At 33.3% G+C, this 22844-nt stretch overlaps 1 protein-coding gene and 1 long non-coding RNA gene across 5 annotated transcripts in view; one reads left to right on the top strand and one right to left on the bottom strand.

Moving 5' to 3' along the window:
• Window positions 1–5321: 5321 nt before the first annotated feature.
• On the bottom strand, window positions 5322–18127 carry LOC122530915. The gene is made up of 2 exons (XR_006307133.1): window positions 18085–18127; window positions 5322–5439 (listed from the first exon to the last, which is right to left on the bottom strand). It is a non-coding gene; the product is annotated as an uncharacterized LOC122530915 (long non-coding RNA).
• The window catches only part of LOC122530909, a 32170-nt gene continuing 21823 nt past the window's right edge, over window positions 12498–22844 (top strand). The window contains exons 1-4 of one of the 4 annotated variants that reach the window (XM_043658310.1): window positions 12498–13034; window positions 15629–15882; window positions 16030–16262; window positions 17592–18124. In XM_043658310.1, coding sequence (XP_043514245.1) covers window positions 16090–16262; window positions 17592–18124 — 706 coding nt within the window. In that variant the 5' untranslated portion in view covers window positions 12498–13034; window positions 15629–15882; window positions 16030–16089. Of the gene's footprint in view, window positions 13035–15628; window positions 16263–17591; window positions 18125–22844 lie in introns of all 4 variants that reach the window. The other 3 variants (XM_043658309.1, XM_043658308.1, XM_043658307.1) reach the window with 3 other exon arrangements.

Below are 22844 nucleotides of genomic sequence, written 5' to 3'. Positions count from 1 at the left end.
AACCATACTCGTTCCGTGGGCCGAAACACGATTATGCTCGTAATTCGTTTTGACGTCGTATCTCGAACTGTCTCCAAACTTTACAAATTTTTATCCTAGAACGTAGCTTGAAGTTCTTACTAATAATTGACGATCTTCGTGAGACGAAACTAGTGAATTAAGTATTAAGATTGCGTTGAGAGTTTTCGTCTCATTTTATTATTATTATTATTATTATTATTATTATTTTCTTTTTTTTTTATATTAGCGATTTTTCTCCGATATTAACTTTAATAATATTAGATTATTTAGAATATTAGATTAATAATATTAGAGTATTTAGAATATTAGATTAATAATATTAGATTACTTAGAATATTAGATTAATAATATTAGATTATTTAGAATATTAGATTAATAATATTAGATTATTTAGAATATTAGATTAATAATATTAGATTATTTAGGATATTAGATTAATAATATTAGATTATTTAGAAAATTAGATTATTTAGAATATTAGATTAATAATATTAGATAACTTTAATAATATTAGATTAATATTAGATGAATTGCATTTGTGTGTGTACGTTTCTACTGTTGCATTGCAAGTTTTATGATTTTCACGGTGAATTAAGTATCGAGATAGCGTTGAATGTTTCAATTTTACTTTTTTTTAACATTAGCTTCTTTAATCATTAGATTTTTAATTTTTTTAATTATCAGATTTGTTCTCGATATTAGCTTTAGTATCAGGTGAAATGCATCGTGTTCGTTTCTACTGTTTGCATTGAAGTTTTATAATTTTTCACAGTGTAACGTTGTTGAAAAATGTTAAAAAAGAAAATTGAAGGAGTTTACGGAATGTTTCTCCACCGGGATTATTTTTGACGAAAAGTCGAAACGTACGATGTGTCGAGTCAGATTCAGATTCTACGTAGAAACGAAGAGAATTTTTCATCGGAAAAAAGAGTCATAACCTGCTTGCAGTTTCGCAAGATTTAATTGGTTCGTTTCGTAACTTTTAATTAATTTTCATAAATTTTAATTATATTTACTCAGCTTACAAATAAGAGGATTATAATTGGAACGGTTACTAATGATGAATTACCTAATTATCTGATTTTCAAATGCGTACTGCATCGTAGTATTGCAATAGAAAGTAGCAATAAGGAATAAAAAATTAATTAGCAATAGGAACACTTTGTACTGCTTTAACCACGCAATAAATAATGCTTGTAAACAAACTGTCTCGGAAGAATCGACAACTAAATCGTTCACAAACATGAACAAACATTAAAGTCGATTTTCTCGAAAACCGAGTCCCAGATAAAAAATTGTTATACCTATTTTTTTTCTTATTTTGTGACGTAGATTTATCACTCTATGCTCGGTTGTACTACGAATTCTGGCCCACCCTACATATGCACTTCTGATATCGTCACAGTAGAGAGAGAGAAAAAAGAAAAAAGAACGAAGTTCGCCTAACTTTAATGGTAATAGATCGGTTTTGGGTGGCCATGGCTATTAACCGATATGCCGCAAGTAGCTAAATGAAAATTATGGGATAACCCAATAGCGATAATAGGATGCTTGGGACCACTCCGGGCCATTTCACCCGCATCCGGCCATGAACCTTAATCTCTCGTACATGAAAATCGTCTATACTCACCGCCAACTTTACACGCGCCCTTTTCTGTCAAATATTTCACCACCGATTAGTATGTCGTCCTCCTTTGCCCCTCGTCTTTTAATATAAAATCCGTTCAGCTTTTTTTCATATTCCAAGCTGTTGCTCGAAATAATTATTAAACGCGCGACGTGTGTTCTTTACTTGACTTTTCGACTAGACACGTGTGTTTTTGGTTGCTTTTCGAACAATAATCAATTTTTAGAATTTTGGCGATATTAATCCTTGGATCAATAATAAATCGTTCTTTTTTTCAACTCGTATTGTGACCGACTGGGTTTGGGTTAGGTTTTTCTTCAACCACTTGCGCTGGCAACCGATTGCGGACCATAACGAGTGACCGAAACGTGTACAACAATTCGTCGCTTTCTTTTTAAACTCGTCGGTATGACATCACTGGGAATAGAAATTACAGCGAAGTAATAAATTTATTATATTATATTACAAATTTAATATATAATTTTAATATATAAAATAATAATAAAGTACAGTAATAAATTTAATAAAATAATAAGAAATAAATAATAATTTAAAAAAGAAAATAATAATTTTAATAAAATAAAATAATAAAGTATAGTAACAAATTTAATATATAATTTGTTTTGTCTGGGTTAAAATATACTTAAATATACTTAAATAATTCCAGCGCCAGAGGTTAAATCAGAATTTTTTTTTCTTTGTGGTTTTTCAATCTTCGTTTCTTAGATAAATATCAATCAATACTTAACACTAGAACTACCGACGACGACTGAAGCATAAAACTTCCATCAGAGATGTTAACGTAAAAGAAACAGGAAATCTTCATGATACAATAGGGTGGACGAACTTTCGTTTACTCAAGCCTCCGAAAATACACCGTTTTATATCTAACGAGAACATTCAGATGGCCATTTTGACCATGTTGGTAGATTAATAATTATCACTCAACATTTACAACGTTTATCACGCGTTCAGCTCGCATAACGAGGAAAGTTATGAAAACCTAGTAGAGATACAGAAATCTGAAAAATTTGAAAGCGCGTTCAATGATACAACGGAGAAATATTTTTGTTTAATTCATAAACTGAAATCAAAGATATTTACTCTGCCCCCCCCCCTTCCCCCCTTCCCGCCCCATTCGCAAATAAATTCCAACAACATCGTCCCCATATATATATATATATATATATTTCGTCTCTATTATCGTCTCTTTTCAAAGCAAATGTTTCTCGAAATTATATTTATCTTGAAAACACGGGAGAGAGACACGGAGTCAACTTATTGCACTGGCAGTTCATGCAAAATACACGTAGTTTCTATAATAACGCGGAACATAGCTATTTGCAGTGTACCAACGTACGACAGATCTCCGCTGTATTTCATTTTTCTTATGAATATCGCAGACTTTATGCATCGCGGACAAATGGAACGAATATTCGTAGAACAAATGTGAAAGGTTCTCGGCTTCCACGAAAGCGTGGGCATTAATTTTCAAGCGTTAGACCATGGATCGTTAATTGGCTCGCGTCCCCCCCCCCCCCCCCCCCGAGGAAATTTTCGCGATTTTCTCACAGGCAAAATTAAACGAATACCGTTTGAGCGCTGTTTCACATCTGATTATGTTATCGATGTTTCAGATAAGCTGAGCGTTTAATAATCCTGTTCAATTGTTTCCTCGGTTCTCGCGTAATCGCGATATTAATTTCTAATCACTTCGAATTATTATATATTCGTAATATATTACGAATCGGTAAAATTATTTTCGTTAGGATCAGCTGAGATTTTAATTTAACTTTAGAATTATCGAGAGATCCGTCGATTTCTTTTTAGTCCTGAAAACCCGCCAATTATTTATTTCTATTAACATTTTATTAATTGATTATTTCTTTATTGATCAATAAATTTTAGTTTTAAATATTTCAAATATTAAATGATTAATAAACTTTAATTTTAAATATTTTAAATATTAAATAATTAACAAACTTCAATTTTAAATATTTTAAATATTAAATGATTAACAAACTTCAATTTTAAATATTTTAAATATTAAGTGATTAACAAACTTCAATTTTAAATATTTTAAATATTAAATAATTTTAAATATTTTAAATATTAAATAATTAACAAACTTCAATTTTAAATATTTTAAATATTAAATAATTTTAAATATTTTAAATATTAAATAATTAACAAACTTCAATTTTAAATATTTTAAATATTAAATAATTTTAAATATTTTAAATATTAAATAATTAACAAACTTCAATTTTAAATATTTTAAATATTAAATAATTTTAAATATTTTAAATATTAAATAATTAACAAACTTCAATTTTAAATATTTTAAATATTAAATGATTAATAACCTTTAATTTTAAATATTTTAAATATTAATTATTTCTTTATTAATTAATAAATTTTATTAAATTATTTATTTCTAAATATCTTATTATTCCTATTAAATATTTTAATTTATAAAAATAATTCTTCCTAATATTTTCAAAATACCCAAGTATCATCACTCGTTTTTAACCATGTTACGTTTCTTTAGCCATTTCTGATCTATCTGTATTTTTCTTACAGTTGGTTAAAAGATATCCCACGTTCGTATAAAATCCGAACAAGTTCTTATTAGCATGCATGAATTATGTTATGTAAAATAAGAGTGAAAGTAAAACTAACAAATATTAACAAGTCCACGAAATACTTCGTTATCCACGTAAAAAGTCACTATTTTTCAAGGATTAACCATCAAGTATTATAGCTCGGTTCTAGATCATAACAATTTATGTCAGTTCGATTATAAAATTCAAACAATTCATTTTTGTGCATTACATTGATTCATTAAATGAAAATTAGATTAACAATGAAAATTTGTTAGTAATCGGTAAAATAAATTTTTTAGAGTTAATCCTCGAATCGATTAGAACATCGGCCAGTGTTCGACAATTGAAAACAACGTTTGACCAGCGGCCTATGATACGTAATCCATTATTAACGAGTTAATAGTCCACCGATTGGATTAGCTGATTAACAAATTAGCGAGTTCATGGGTATTTACGTTGTTTGCTCACTTTATATACTATTAATACTCGGATCGGATCTCTGGGCTTGAATACCATCGATCGATAAAACCGCGTTTACGTTACATAACTTTTAACCAGTCGGCTTTTACTCGTTTTGAAATCGTTTGTGTGTATGCAATATGAGAATTTCTGATCGTGACGAATGATGCTTATGGTATAATGACAATTGATTAACGTAAACTCGTAATTGGTGTAAATTATTGTTGATCAAAAATATTCTACAGTTAAGAGACATATTACGCGTACAGCTAATAGAATATAATCTATAATTGAACGAGGATCTCTCCCTCTTGTGCAAATTAATTTTATATATATATAATATATCACTAAAAGGTTGAAATAAACCTTTAAATAATAATTTATTAGTACCTTTTCGATTGTATAACTTAAAATTTTTCATTCAAATAAAGTTAAAAATGCAACTCTTAATATTACTATTAATATTAATATAACATTTAAAATTAAGATTATTATTTGTTATCATTTGTATAATTTTATTTAAATTCTAAATTTAATATGTTAAAATAATTATATTATAAAATTATATAATTAATATTAGTTAATAAATATATAAACACTAATATGTTAAAATAATTATAAATATTTATTAATAAATATATAAATAATTTATGAATTATAGTCCTTTCGTACAAATTATTTAAATATTTTTGTAGATAGAAACCAATCTGACTTACGTCGATTTGACTTTTACTCAAATCATGTAAGATTTTAAAAGTTGAACATTTCAATCGAAATTGAGTTAATACTATAGTATGGTTCTACAGTTTCTGGGGATTGTTTCTACACGGGCTGCAAACATTCTGTCAAAGGCCAAACGCAAAATGGAAGAAAAGGAGTGATGGAAAATTAAAATACGATTTTAAACATCAACCTTTATTCGAAATCACCATTCAGCTGCAACAGCCGGTATAAAAAATTATTTATTTCGCGAAGCAATCAAATTTGTTTCGTTGTTTATGCGGCAAAAGTAAATAATCTGCGAAACTTAGATAACAGCAATAATAATTATTATTATTTATTACGTCAAATCTTTAGTTGCCAGCTAATCGATTATCTTTCCTTGTCATACAAAACACAACAAAAAGCAAAAATAAAATAGGCATGGATATTATTTGAAGAAAATATTTGATTATTCAAATATAACATCTATTATATTTTTATCATCTTGAAGTAATCCTGCGTCAGTTTCTCTGAACAAGCAAATCACTTAATCGTTTCGGCTCTCGAATCAAATAATCTTTTCATTCCGTTTTATATTTTCGTTTCTACAGATAATTTCTTGAATTCTATTAAATTTAAACCTCGTCTTCCACTAGAGTTATTTTACCTCGGCGAATTAGACTCAAATAAAAGGATCAAAAACAAACAATAAATAATGAAACAAATAGTGAAACGATGATAAATAACAAATGAAATAATAAAAGAATCATTTGCAAACTGATTCAGTTTCAACCGACTCGGACGTGGTCACTTTTCAGATGAAAGTAAATCGATTGTTCGGTTATTTTCAAATAAAATTCGAACTCGAGCCAGGCCATATCGAGCGGTCCAAGTTTCTTCCATCGAATGACGCAACGAAAATGTGTGGCTGTCGATAGAAAGGTGTTGGCTACACACCACTGTTTATGCGCGTGCAGCGGAACACAGAGGCTAACGAAAGAAACTTCGAGAAACTGAAAAGGAAACGAGCGAGTTGGCGCGAGAGTTTGCATACACACAGGTTGAAAGGAAACTCTCTGGTGTTTTTCGACCACGTGTGTACATATCGTGTGTCTTTCCTCGCGACAGGTAGTCCCGCGTGGTATGCAGGACAGTAGGTCGACAATTCTTCGATCATTTCCTTTTCTCTCTCTCTCTCTCTCTCTCTCTCTCGTTTCCTCGCTTCTTGTCTCTTCGAGAAAAGTTTCTTACTTCCGTCTGTAATTTCCCCCTCCTCCTTCTACCCTCTTTCTTTTCTCCTTTTTTCTCTCGCTTCTCTTCCTTAAACTGTACATATGTACGTAATACACATAATATAGGGTGGCCACTGAAAAACTGTTCATTTTATTAAGAACCTTTTTTATTTTCTACTCTTGTAGGTTTAGGTTAGATTAGGTTTAGGTTAGTACAGATTTAGGTTAGGTTAAGTTGCGTTAGTACGAGAGAAAAGTCGATTAACCATATTTCCAAAATATGATGAAAATAAAAATAATCTAGAGAATGAGAATTCAAAATATAATGAAAATAAAAATATATATAATATAGGAAATGAGAAATCAAAATATAACGAAAATAAAACTATGATAATAATATAGAAAATGAAAATCCAAAATATAATGAAAATAAAAATATGATAATATAGAGAATGAAAATCCAAAATATAATGAAAATATAGTATATATAGTATGTACTATATTAAAATATGTAGTATATATAGTATAATAGTATAATATAGTATATTATATAGTACAGTTCTATACTATTACTATACTATATTATACTATGATACTATATATACTATATATTATGGTACAATAGTAGTATTATATATTATAGCATAATATAGAAAATGAAAATCCAAAATATAATGAAAATAAAAATATAATAATATAGAGAATAAAAACCCAAAATATAGTGAAAATATAATAAAAATATAGTATATATAGTATATACTGTATTAAAATATATAGTATATATAGTATAATATAGTATAATATAGTATATTATATAGTACAGTACTATACTATTACTATACTATATAATATACTATTATACTATATATACTATATATTATGGTACAGTATTAGTATTATATATTATAGTATAATATAGAAAATGAAAATCCAAAGTGTAATGAAAATAAAAATATAATAATATAGAGAATGAAAACCCAAAATATAGTGAAAATATAATAAAAATATAGTATATATAGTATATACTGTATTAAAATATATAGTATATATGGTATAATAGTATAATATAGTATTATACTATATATACTATATATTATAGTATAGTAGTAGTATTATATATTATAGTATAATATAGAAAATGAAACTCCAAAATATAATGAAAATAAAATAATGAAAAATTTTTAAAACACGTGTTTGCAAAAGTTATTTTTGCTTTAATCGTTATTTCTGTTTGTCATTCGGCCTTTCAGTGACCACCCTGCAGTATGTAATATATTAACGATGCAGCAACTGCACGTAAATGATTATTAATGCCGGCCAAAGGATGCTTCGATCGAGCAGATATCTACCAAGAGCCTCGGTGCGATTCGATACCGTTTCGCGAGTCTGTTGCCCCACCTTTGCATATTAACAGTTACCGGTAGAATGTAAAAGAACTTTGCGAAACGCGACCGCGTGCCTCGTCTGAAAATCCCACGTGAATCGCTCTGTTCTCAAGTTAACTTTACGACGCGTTCTTGCTTGCCACTGCTTCGCGATTTTCCTCGCTTTCCTCAAACTGATTTTCTCGTCTAATTCTTTACTTTACGTAAGCTTCTTTCTTCTTCTCCTTTTAACTTGTAACCGAGAACTCTTTAGCTCTTAATTAATTTAAGTGGCTACCACGGATGATCGTGGATAATTTTTATTTAAAATCTCCCGCAGAGATACTAATAAAATTCAAAGTCAAATTGACAATTGCGAAATTGTCGCAATGTAAAATCCAATTAGAGCTTAATTGGAAATCGTGACAGCATAAAGTTAAATTACTTACGATTAGTTTTAAAATGTTTCGTTTAATTGGATTTTCAGGAATTATGGAAATATGAAATGAAATTAATTTTTAATTTTAGTAGGAACGTAAGTTACTATAATTAATACTGTTCGAGGGTTAATAATAAAGGGTAAAAACATATGATCGATAATTGATATTGTTGGTGAAATTTTACAAATATTAATCAATTAACAAAGTCTAGAAAACAAATAAAATTTCGCGAATAATTCGCATTGATATTGCCATCAGCGTCGTAATAATATAAATTATTGCAGTTATCTGTAACTCAACGGTACTCTTTGAGAGTTAATATGTTTGATGTTAATTGACGATAAAACAGAATTTAACGGCTATTTTGTACAAATTAAAATTTAATTCGCATAATTCGTGTAATATAAGTACGAAGAAATCGATAGAATTGGAACATGTTTGTCAATAAATACACTCGCATCAATACGAACAGATAATTAACAATAAAACAGAATTTAATAATTATTTCATATAAATTAAGACTTCAAAGACCCAACACGTAACACGGGCAAGAAAATCGAAATGAAATTGAAACGCATTTGTCAACGAGTACGTACGTATTTATTTTAACGCGAACAATAATAATTAGAGACAGGACAAAATTTAATGATCATTTTACATAAATTGAAAAAGTTTCAGAGGTGCACGGTAGAAACGAAAACAAAACAGTCGATATTCGCCAACGTGAACGATAACAATTTAATGACTGTTTTCATACGTGTAAATTGAAACTTCAAAGATTCAAATACGCGGCAAGAGATCAATAAAATCGAAACTTGTTACTTTAAAGCAGAATTCAATGATCATTTTGTACAAATTGCAGCTAGAAAGGAACAGCAGCCGAATAAGAGAAAAGAAAATCGACGAAAATTGAAACACGTTCGCCAGAGGCGGGCACGCGCTTTTATCTCTGATTTATCTTTGATCACGGTGGACTTGTGTTCTGCTTGCGAGCCAGTCGCTAGTTACACAAGCCTGCTCTGTATCGCCGAAGAATTCCTCTTTACAAAAGGAAGCTTATTTTGTAATTGCATTCCTCGGAGACTCTTCTTCTCTACATTTCCTTCATCTTCGTTCAACGCACCCTTTCCCTTCCTATCGGATACCTTCCCCTTTCTCCTATTATTTCCTCTGTCCTTCGGTAAGATTCCCTCCAGCCATCCTAATCTACTGCTTGTTTCTTATTACTTTAGCCTCGTTCTCCTAGGCGTCCATTATTTTCATTTCCCGAGCCAGTTCTTTCGTTCCTCACGACAGCTTTGTCACTGTCCCATCCTTTCTTTTCCACCCCCTCTTTGCTTCTCTCCTTTATTCTTAACGTGTTATTTTATTATCTTTCTGTCTCTGAGCTAACGATGGGTTTAAGTCGAAAAACTCTCTGAGAGCTTGAAGCCAGGCCTCTTTTTTTCTCTCTCAGGGTGTCTTTGAACTTTTTCCTTTTTTTGAATTTAGAATAGGCTAGTATTTTTCTGGCTGAACCTGTTATTTTCGTTTCTCGAGCCAATTCTTTCATCGTTTTCCTCCGTGACATTCCGTATCTTGCTTTTTCTCATCTTTCCTTCATTTCCAACAGTTTAGACTCGCTGTTTCATTTTCTTTTTGTTTTAGCTAGTGATGGGTTTAAGTCTCTTTTGAGGAGCTTTTAATTTTTTGGGGGGAGTTTAGGACAAGTGAGAATTGCAATAGATGTTATATCTATTGTACTCTTCTTCTCTGTTGCAATACATGCATGTTATACTTACTACAATAATTATTATATTACTATAATATTCTATGCGTGTTATACTTACTATAATAATTATTATATTACTATAATATTCTAGCCTCTATTGCATGTTATACTCACTATAATAATTATTATATTACTAACGTTGCAAACACTAGTGCCATAAATTATTTATTCATCGTTAAGTATTTTCTTTCTTGGAGGTCTTTCTTAAATTTTCGTTAATCAATTTTAGAATAAGTCAGAATTGTAACAGATGTTATCGTCATAAATTTATTTAACTTTGCAAACACTAGTGCCATAAATTTATCTATCGTTGAGTGTTTCTTTCTTGAAGATCTTTGAATTTTCGTTTATTGAATTTGGAATGCGTTAGAATTTATTTTTATTATATTAGCTTTGCAAACACTAGTGCCATAAATTTATGCAAACACTATTGTCATAAATTTATCATCGAAAAATGGTAGCATGTGTCGTGCGTTTGTTTGTTTAACAACAAAATGACGTTAAAGTTAAAAATTGCTCGTCTGAATGAAGCTTCGATACAATAGTATCATTAAATATAGTGCAACATTATTAATGTAATTAATTACAATGGCACAGTGATAATAATAATACGATTACATTCTTTTGGCATGATTTTGGTACAATTATCGGTAATGAAATATAGACGCGATATTCGAAGCAGATGACTGTTGTTACTATACATTGCATTACTATTACCATTATTTAGTAAACAGACAAGTTCTATTAGTACACTAGAAACATAAATTGCGTTTAGTGGATTATTGCATGATGAAATGATTAATTTCGCAAACATTCGATGTGATACAGTTACTGTTAAATGGCATTTGTTAAACGTCAATTCGAGGCTTAAATTTAAAATAACGCAACGCGATCGATGATTTTATCAATTGTTTAATCGTAAAGAGGCAGACTTTTCAGATCAAAGCGAAAAACCATAAATAAACGAGCATTCGGTAGCCGAATTAATTAGCCCCCAGTTTACATAAAGTTCTCAATCTCTGTTATCCAGCCACGTAATTAAGAAAATTAAATTTCAATCTGAATATAAAACAAATAAATTTACTGGTCGTACACGAGATGTTGTAAATATTTGTTCGTGAATTGCAAGAACATGTCGGTAAAATTTCAAACGCGACACAACTACTTCATTGTTATGTTATTAACAGATTATGAATTTTTACAATAGAAAGGTGTACGTGAATTCCATGTCCATATTTCAGTTAAATTCTAATCGAGGCCCGATTAAATGAACTTTTATTGGCATGCAAACGGCATTAGTGAACTCCTATTGCATGAATTTTAATTATACAAGCTTTGTATATTTTTATATACTTTGTACATTGCAAATTTTTCTCAACATTTTTCTGAACGCAATCATAGAAAATTAAACTTGAATGGAAGATTATTTCATCCACTAAACATTATAGAGTATAGATATATTTCAGATATTATATTTTATGTATTGTAATATTGTAATAATATTATATAATAATATTTTTTATATATTATATAATATTGTATTTTATTATATATATTATACAATTATATATTTATTATATATTTAAAATATATTATATATTTTAGATATTATATTTATATTATATTTCATTGTGTATATTAATCATTATTCATTATTTCGTGTTTTGTATTATATTATACATATGCATTCATTATTATTTATTATTTTGTACATTACGTGTTACAAAATAATAAATAATAATGTTAATAAGTTTCTAAGCCTCGCATAAATAAGTGAACATCCGTAGTCTAATTATAAAATGGCCAATCTCTAATTGTTCGTTTTACAGAAACAGTGAAATTTGAAGCAACAGTGAAACAACAATTCACAATGAGAAAAGGTGTATTTCTAAAGATCTGAATTTTTCGAGGAAACACATAATAACAGAGGCTCGTGTACATATTCCACCGTATTTTACAGACTTTTCATCTCGACGAAAATTTTTCTCTGGTCCTGGCCTAATCCGAACGAACCATATCCAAATCGGCTTTCTCGTCGGTCCAGTAACTCACGCTCGAGAGCGCAACGATTTTAAAAACACCTTACGACGAAATGGCACACGCGAGAGAGAGTATGAGACGCGAGCCGCGTGCGTGTGCGTGCGTGTTCGCTTTATCGGTACCGATCGGGTTACCGATCTCTCTCTCGCGAGAGTCATCCACGCGATTCCCTCCGTTCCACCTCCATGAAGCCGAGCTCAGAGTGGCCGCGTGTATCCTCCGCGAGAGACGACGAAGGATCTCGTCGTTCTTCGCGCCTCCTCTCAGACATGTCGAATCAGCCGAGTTTCGCGGTCACTGAAAATCCCGATCTCGGCGAGCCGTTTGTACGCGAATTATTCGCGGATTTTCGCAAACTGTTTTCCGGACCTTTTTCGGCGCTTTTTGCCTCTGAACGACCATCTCGAAGGTTAAAACACTTAGTTTGAAGAGGGAAGAAGGAAACTGTGACGCGATTTGTTCTGCGAATTTTTCGGCGCGGTTCAGTGCATCGAATCTTCGACGGTTGTTTCGAAAAGAAAAAAAGAATGAAGAGACTCGCGTTGAGTCGAGAACTGTGAAAGAGGGAACTGTGACGTTTGTTGTTGTTGATGTTTGAACATTTCTCTGCAAAGTTCAGTGCCTCGAATCGTCGACGATTGTTTCGAAAAAAAAAAAAAAAAGGAAAGACTCGTACTGAGTCGTGACATTTGTTCATCCAGTCGATCAGCTTTCAGCGACCAACTTTCGCCGAGGTTTGTCCGAACGTTTCAGCGTGTTTGAATCACCGACGGTAATTTTGAAAAGCAAAGACTCGTTCCGTGGAGAAGGGGAAACGGAACTGCTTTTATGTTTATTTAGTCGGTCGAGCGACGAGTTTTCCGCAAAATTTGCCCGACTGTTTCAGCTGCTTTTGAAGCAGTCGACGGTAATTTTCGAAAAGCGAAGACTCGCCTTGGGAAGGGAAAACGGGACTGCGATGTTTGTTTATCTCGCAAATTCTTCTGCAAAGTTTCGGTGCTTTCGACTGAAAAGTTTCGTTTTGAAAAACAAGAGAAAAAAAAAAAGGAAGGAGAAGATTTGTCTTCGGAGAATACAGGGTGTCCATAAAGTCTCTTTGCAATTTCGAAAATTTATTACAAAGGCAAATGAAAAGACAGGTAAGTGGAAACTATTACAGAATGAGACTTATATATTTAAATTTTTTTTCTGCTTCATTTAATATACCTCTATATGGCACATCAAGACGGTACTCGATTTCTTACACGATCGATGTTTTCCTCGGATGTTCTTGATCGTCCACTCTTTCCTTTATCCAACACCGTCCCTGTCTCCAAAAATTTCTTGTGCCATGCACAAATTGATGGTCGTGACTGTGGATCCTTTCCATACTTAGTTCGGAAGTTTCGCTGAGTCTGCAGATCCGATTTGGTTTCAATAAACCACGATGCACACTGTGCCTTCTCTCGAGGAGTGGCCATTTTGTAAGGTGTTCGTTTAACAGTATCTTATTCATCAACAGGGTACCTGAAATGCAACGTGATAAAAACCTTGATAACCACTGAGTATATAAAACAAATCTGACAAAGATATCTCGTCAATTGCCTTTGTAATAAATTTGTGAAATTGCAAAGAGACTTTATGGACATCCACATGCAATTATGTTAAAGATACGGGACATCACTAATCTAAAGCAGAGGATCACTGATGCCATTGCCATCATTGATGAGGATACGCTACAGCGAACATGGCAAGAAATCGAGTATCCTCTTGATTTGCCATATAGAGGTGTATTAAATGATTCAGAGAAACAAAACTTGAATATATACATCTCATTTTATAATAACTTCTACTTATCTGTCTTTTCATTCGCCTTTGTAATAAATTTTCGAAATTGTAAAGAGACTTTATGGACACCCACTATTTAGCGAATAATGTTTTGATTAAAAAAAGACGGTTGTATCTCGTTCAGTGACGAACAACCGCGTTTAAATCGATTATAATCGCAATATCGTCACGCGGATTGATCAGAGGATTGTCATAGAGAGTACATATATTTCGCACGCGTCGTCGCGCCTCGATAGCATATTGTATTTGTCGGTACAATTAGTCGATAAATTGAATTTAATACGACGTTACGACCGATCCCGTGGAAATCCTATCGCGAGCTGTTGACACGCTTCTGTTTCGTGACTAACGAGCACAGCCGGCTCTCGTTTCACTCTGTTCCTCCAACGATTTCTCTCTTCTCTCCGAAAGGATTTTAATTTACGTTTGTTCGTGATACCGACCCTCCTCTACTCCTTTTCTTTTATTTTCGTGCCGAAACAATTTTCTTCGACGAAAGGTAAAGAAAGAGTTTCAGCTAACCGGTTACCGTTTCCTTTAATTAAAACATTCGCCGGTTCGAAACTGGAGTTTCGTCGTCCTCTCTGTAACAATTCTTGTTCACGCTTGTAACAAAGTGTTTTAATTTTTCTTAAATTTCAATTAGTCTGGATTAGTATATGTAGTACGGGTTTCTTGGAACCCTTGTCGCGTTTTAATGTACCATCGATTCGGGGAATTCGAAAAAGAAACATATATCTAATTAGGAAAAAATATATCTAATAATAATATATAATAATATATATAATTAGGAAAAAAAAATTATACAAACATTATATAGAATTTATCACTGTGCAAAATTCGTTATACTTTGTTATTAAAATATTCATTCTGGATTTTATTTTTAATTTAATTGTATTAAATATTAACTCAAAAATAATTTTAGCTCTTTTTCTAATTTTATTTTTTATAATTGATACGTACAAAGTCATTGTTTCTTTATTTAATAAAATTTTTAAATAAAATATGAAATCATTTATGAGAAAAGTTTTTGTGAAATTACATTTTCCTGATGTTACAATTTTATTCTCAATGTTGAATTAATAAAAAATTTCATTATATTTATTTAATCAGTTTAATATATCTTATATTTGATATTAATTTTTTATATTATAATTCGTATCGATTCTTCGTTTCACAAACTTTTCGAACTTCCCCAGTGACACGTGTCGCGTCTGTGTCACTCTTCCCCTCGAAACTCCGTATTTTTGTTCGCAAACACGTTGACAAAGCGTGTTGAACAACACAACATTTCCGTACAACAGATCCTTCTTATTGGACACCTCCGTACTGACAAAGTTTGACAGCTTAAACGCGAGACAACCTGCCTCGAGTACTTTAGTTTCTCTCGAACGTGTGTAAAATATTTCGCGAAATATCGCCGGCGTGTGGAAGATCGTCGATCGAAGCGAGCGCGAAACGTTTCCTCGAAAGAGAGAGAGAGAGAGAGAAAGAGAAAGAGAGAGAAAACGGCTCACACCGAAATTATTCGGTTCGCAGGTCCACGTCCGCCAAGGTAGAAGTAGGTTGGCCAACCCCGAGGCTGTAGGCCAGCTACGAGTTTCGTCCAGGGAACGCCGATCGTTAGAGAAAATCGTCGTGTCGAACGAGTGAGAGAGATCGATGAGAGATGACTCGTCCGTTCGTTTCTCAATAAACAACAGTCACTCTCTGAACGAATGGAACGAATCTATCGCGAAAGTAACGGCCGCAGGCACAGGAAATCGCGAGGTGGGAGCGCGTGAAACAGAAAGGTACGATCGGAGAGAAGAATCAGAGAGAAAACGGAAATTCTTTCGACTCGAGTGGAGCGTGCGTTGAGAAAGTGTCCTGAAAGGAGACGGTAGGTGAAAGAAAATTGATGGGAGAAGATGAATGATTCGCTCCAACTTGTGTGTAAGGTGCAAACAGAAGAAAGATAAGAAGAAACGAGAGAAGAGACAGAGAAGTGGAGTAGAAGAATGAGTAGAAGAACCATGCCGTCGGTTGGCCTAAATTCCTGCGAAAGAATACGACCGGAAAGACCTAGGAATCCTATCCAGAAGCTCGTATGGAGTCCTGGCTCTCAGTTTCAAGTTGGACAAGTCGGCTTGCTCGAGGACGAGGGCTCGAATCCGCGAATGGCTCTGAGAAGGTATAGATCTATTGTTAATCTACGCGTGTACGCATCTACGTACGTACATACATAAATGTTCCCGAGTATTTCCAAAATCTTGTCTGGACATCTATTCTTCTCGTTTGATACAAACGTTCGCCTTCGTTAAACATCTGGATAAAATTAAATATTCAGATTGGAATTGGTTAATTAAATGTAGGCTATGGATAAAAAAGTGGGTAGCATAAAGCTGGTCGATTAAATATTTACTTGATTTACTTGATCTACTTGATCTACTTGATCTACTTGATCTACTTGATCTACTTGATCTACTTGATCTACTTGATCTACTTGATCTACTTGATCTACTTGATTTGATTTACTTGATTCACTTGATTTACTTAACCCCTTGCGCTGGCAACTGGTTCGCGCGGACCATAACGAGTGACCGTTTTGTCGCTTTCTTTCTCTTTTCAATTCGTCGGTATGTTATCACTATGATGGGAATTATTAAGAAGTAATGAACTTGCCATTTGTTTTGCCTGAGTTACATTTAAGTATACTTAAAACTGAGAAAATGTTGCAATTTTTGGGACAAAAAGTTCTCGACGTGACATTCCAGCGCAAGTGATTAAGACAACACTAGCAAAGTAATCTAAATAAATCGTGCTGAAATCAAATATTTCGAAACTCAATGGATTTGGTAATCAAAGTAGATTGTTTTGGTAATCTTGATAATATTTAATTTTAGCTTCACTCTGTAAGTTTAAATCTCTCTGCTTCTTGCGCATTCCTTTCGCGTATTTCCAAAGGTATTTCAAAAATCGAGTTTATTTCCGCGAGGCTGAATAAATTATTTCCGGAACGCGAAGAAGAACAAACGAGCAAGTGCAAACAACGATAGCCTTAACCCTGTTTTCGAGGCGCGCGCGATCCGCCTCGTGTAATAATTCGCCTATCCGGGGAATTCGTTTCGCGGTCGAAAATGGATTATCGCCGCGTGCCAGAGTCCGCTACGATTACACGACAATATTGATCGGCCGGACAAACAGAACGGGTTTATTGCGTCCCTGCGGTGCGTCCGATAGAATATACAGAGAGGCGCGATACACAGAGGTCATCGATTACGGCAAGACGGTAGAGATATTCGCGAGCCTGTCGCGGAAATTTCAATGAAATACCAGCGTGCCAACGCGACCTATTATCTCGACAATGCACACACACACGCGCGCGCACATACATGCACATACATATGTTGTACGTTAAAGCTGTTTCACCTCGCGTTGTCCTTCAAATTCGCGACACGGTCAGTAGCAAGCTCGAGTAACAAGCGTTGAATTTGAAATCAATCGTGGAACGTGGATGCAGGCTGCTTAGACTGTACGAGGGAAGACAATACAGAGAGGCGGCTGCTTTCCTCGTCAAGCTGCCGCGCTACACCTTGAAGGCGACCCTGCCGGACATTCCGCTGGACCTGTTGATCGAAACGCTTCCGCACAGTCTGTCGCTGCTCGAGGCGCTCTACACCCGGCTGCTCGAGCTGAATGTAAACGACGCGAAGGTACTAAGGATGGAGCACGTCCTCTGGAAGGTCGTCCACCTGATCTCGATCAGCCAAGACCACTTCCGCCTGAGGATCTGGTGCAAGCTGCTGGCCTCGCTGGACAAGCTGGCGCCGAACGCGAGGGGCATGCTGGCCGCGAGGAAACGAGCCTTGGAGAGAGCCGTGGAGGGTTTGGGCAAACACGGGCTGGTCGCCAGCAATATGGAGAACGGCGGGGCGTCGAATTTGCTGCCTCTGCCGGTCGCGCTGCGGGAACAGCTGGAGAACAGAATCGAGGCGTACAAGCTGGCCGTGCACAAGATCGAGAGCTTCGGGAAACACGCGAGGACTCACAGAGGTAATCTTTCCACGAGAGGTTTCTTTTTTCTTTTTTCTTTTTTTTTTTTTTTTTTTACACCCGACTATAGTTCGAAATATATCACCACTATGGTCACAATTGGTGTTCCATGTTGTTGAAAACTTTTTTAGTGTACGATAGTGTAATTTATCTTGTTTTAATTTAGTATTATATTATATTATATTTTATATTATAATATATATAATATAATATAATTTTAATATTATAATATATATAATATAATATAATTTTCATATTATAATATATATAATATAGTATAATTTTATATTTTATATTATATTATATTATAATAATATATTTTAATTTATATTATATTAGAAATTTACATTTTTTAATTTAATATGAGTTTTTTAATGTTTAATTTCAGTTTTTCGATCTTTGAATTTCATGATACTAGAAAGTATCGTCAGTCAACATGTTGACCGATGATAATTCTTTTTATTGTAACGCTGCGTTCGTTTCTGAATACTGAAGGAATTATTATAATATAATATAATATTATATATTATATAATATATTTTATATTATATTATATTATAATATATTTTAATTTATATTATATTATATTATATTATATTAGAAATTCACATTTTTTAATTTAATATGGGTTTTTTAATGTTTAATTTCAGTTTTTCGATCTTTGAATTTCATGATACTAGAAAGTATCGTCAGTCAACGTGTTGACCGACGATAATTCTTTTTATTCTAACGTTTCTGAATACTGAAGGAACAATGGATCAATAGAGAATCTGTAAGATGTTAATAACGTGTGATATTAACACGATTATATTATTATATTAATATACAGTACTTGATATTATTATATTATTATATTAATATATAGTACTTGATATTAACGTGATTATTATTATTATATATTATTATACGACTATATGTCAATTGTGTTGATTATACAATTATATTATTGATATATTCACATGATGAATCGTATGACCGTATGATTATATTATCAACACAATTATATTATATTAATATATAATACCTGATATAATACCTGATATTATACTAATATATAATACTTGACATAATACTTGATATTATATTAATATATAATACTTGATATAATACTTGATATTATATTAATATATAATACTTGATACTGACGCTAAAATAATACTAAAAAAAAAAAAAAAAAAACTGCATTACAAAGTGCACGCGCGGATTCGGAAATCTCGCCATCTGCGGGAAATACTAGACGCCGCAAAGTAAAAGCAAAACGTGTCCCGAGCGCATGTACACGTATCCGCGTGTGAATACACGGATCACCGGGGCGGAGAAAGTCTGAAAGTTTGCACGACTGAATGGAACACGATCCCGCCGCGTTCCAGATCCGATTACCGTCACCCAGCATCTGACACCGCGCGAGTATCCTGCCACCGATCGGAGGAATTCGTCGCGGAGCCGCGAGAAAATAGTTTCGATTCGATTTCTCCATCGGTGGATGGAGTCGGTCGCAACGAGAAACGATTACACCGTCCTCCACGGTGTGAGGGAAGAATGTGGAACGCGAGCATGCGTCGAATGTTGCGTCGAACGCGCGTCAATTTCTGTCGTTAAATGTTGCAACCGATGAGAAGATGAGAGGAGAGGAGACGTGAACGCGTGAGAAACGGACGTCCGGGCCGTGTTCGAGCCTCCGTTGAACCGTGAAGTATTGGGTTTTAACGCGGCTGCACCGGACGCGTTACATCCCCGAATGCAAATACGTATGTACGCCGATGCGCTGGACATTAATGCGCTTACACGCGAGCGTTACGCGTTTATTAGTCCGCGTCATTGTCATCGGCGCGGGCGATAAACACGGTGGAACACGTACTCGCGTGTCTGCCTCTTTAGAGCAGCTCGGTAGTGTATTTCGTCCTGAATCCATTTCAGGATTTGTCATAATTCCATCGAGGATTCGATATTCTCATAATTACGAGTACGTTCGAAATTCAATTTGACTACAATTTGGCTTGGAAAGTAGCTGACTTAGTCTTTGCCAATGGGATATTCAATGGGTCTGATCTCGCGTATATATCACTGAAATGTTTAAACTCAATGTTCCTTCGAGTCACTACGTTATTCTGAATTGTTTCACATTGAACACCATCGAATATATTATGGCTTCTATGACCCGTACAATCGTATATTTATTAATAATGCACGTTGTTTGATCGAGATGTTTTTGACCATTCATTTAAACGCTCATTACTTTCACTCGGTCTCATACCTCGTTTAAATTTAAAATTTTTATAATTGTATCACTTTTCTACTAATGGGTATATATTTTTTTACTCGTGAAAATGAATTAATAAGTAAACAAATGAATAAATAATTAGAGAAATTTACAGGTGCACGAAAGAAGAAGTATTGGCACGCCTAGTTTTGATATCTTCAATGCTGCGCTGGCAACTGATTTGCGGACCATAACGAGTGACCGAACCATATACAATTAAATCGTCGCTTCCTTTTTCTCCTTTTCAACTCGTCGGTATGATATCACTGGATAGAAATTATTAAGAAATATTAAACTTATCATTCGTTTTGGGTATATTTAAGTATATTTAAAACTGAGGAAATATTGCAATTGGGTATATTTAAGTATATTTAAAACTGAGAAAATGGCACATTTAAGTATATTTAAAACTGAGAAAATGTTGCAATTTAGGACAAAAAGTTCTCGACGTGCGTGACAGGTTTTAAAATAAACAGCTTGTAATAACAATTACATTTGCGTGTGCGAACAAAATTCATCGAAATTTAGACATTTTTCTAAAAAACAGAAAGCCTTTAATAAACCTGACCTACCTAATGGTAAAAATTAAAACGGTGTAATATAGTAAATACTTCATTTCTATTTCACAAAGATTTCGCTTGCTGCCTGCGTTAATAATAAAAAAATAGAATTTGACAATACAGATTGATCACAATGGTCTTGACGAGTCAAGTTAATTTTTGAGTCTTCAGTTCGTTCGCGAGTAGAATCAAAATCTATACAAACTTTAAGTCTATTTTGTCATATTCATTTCGACGTGGATTACATTCACGTGACACGACGATTAAATTTCACATAATGTCGTAACGTCAAATTAAATTTCGATAATTTCACGAGGCTTTGATATTTCTAATGATTGCAACATATTTTAATGATCGATGATTAATTATTAAAATTTAATGAGCAGGCATGGAAATTTAGTGAGCATCCGACACGGAAATTCGACCGTCAAAGAAATGACATTTCATCTCTGCGCCGACATAAATGCATAAACGAGTGTTGACTGATCTTGATTAATTGGACACGTTTACAGCTGATGAATCACAGTGCAAAGAACATTACGTTCGAAAAATCTCTGTCGACGCGAAATCGACGGAAAAATTGGATTTATCACCCGTTTTAATTTCGCTGTATTGTAATTTCGTATTTCAACGAAGCGATCAGTCCTTTTTATTAGTTCGTCACGCGTATTGACAAATAGATTTAATACACTCCCCCGTTTTTTTTTTTTTTTTTTAAATCATTCACGCATAAAAGTCTGATAGCCTGAAATTGAAACCGATATCGAAGACCCCCAGTGTACTTGTTTCCCTTTCTAGGCCGTATTTTTGTCTTAACTTCTCGACGAGGCTTTAAATAACCTATATTCTCTGCTTGATTATGGTTTATGGGGTACACTGACTAAAGTTAGGTGGATAAACGTGAAAAATCCTACGTATAAAATAGGAGCTATCGGATTACTGTCGCGCGCGTGTAACATGTCCAATATGAGCCAATCGACACTGGCTCGCCCGAATCGAGTTAATTGCCAGATAATTACCGTAATAATTACGCTAGAAATTTATTGAAATCGGTGATTAATTTGCTCGTCGTATCACAGGCCAATTTGATGTTCGCGGCTCGTGTGTGCGCAGGTAATTACAAGCTTTGCGCCCACTCCGCGTGTGTTGTTCCTCAGCTACGTGCGCGTTTGCGCGTTTTATGAAAGTACAAGCGTATAAAAATTTACAAAATATAGTATAATACACCAAAGTATTTATTACAATAACCGACTGTGTTTGTTCTTTGGTTTTAAATTGACGTAGTGGCAGGAAGAAAAGGAAGATATACAGGGTGAATGGAAAAAGGAGTTCGTAACCTCTAGGATAGATAGTACTCGTGGAAATATGGAAAAAAGTTTTAATAAACGTGGGTTCTAATATACAGTTGACAGAAAAAGAATCGTACGACAAGTTAAAAGGGGTGGTTTTAGAAAGAAAACTTCGATCTTCCAGTCATGAAGAAAATTTTTCAATGCTTCTAGAGATCATTTAAATTATTCGTTATTCAAATTTTTACAATTTTCTTCGAGGATATTGTTACTTTATCACCATAGCTACGACCTAAAAATATAATTGACAAAAATAAAATCAGGACTGTAGAGGTTTTATGATTTAAAACGAGACGCAAGTCGATTATTATATGATCTCTTTTCACAAAGTTACATTTTAAAATATGGACATTTCTTTCATCATCAGTGATACAATTGTGTTCTTCGTATTTCATGTCAAATTGACACAAAGAACAGATTAAGCAAATTTTCATTTAACTTCTTGCCACGTACCAAAATTGCAATATTTTCTCAGTTTTAAGTAGATTTAAATATAACCAAAGCAAAACAAGTAATAAATTCATTACTTCTGAATAATTTCTATCCAGTGA

This window comes from Frieseomelitta varia, unplaced genomic scaffold, assembly GCF_011392965.1.
Source record: "Frieseomelitta varia isolate USP_RPSP 00005682 unplaced genomic scaffold, Fvar_1.2 scaffold_364, whole genome shotgun sequence".
Taxonomy (NCBI): domain Eukaryota; kingdom Metazoa; phylum Arthropoda; class Insecta; order Hymenoptera; family Apidae; genus Frieseomelitta; species Frieseomelitta varia.
Note: the sequence above shows the minus strand (reverse complement) of the source record. Positions and strands in the feature narration are given on the sequence as shown.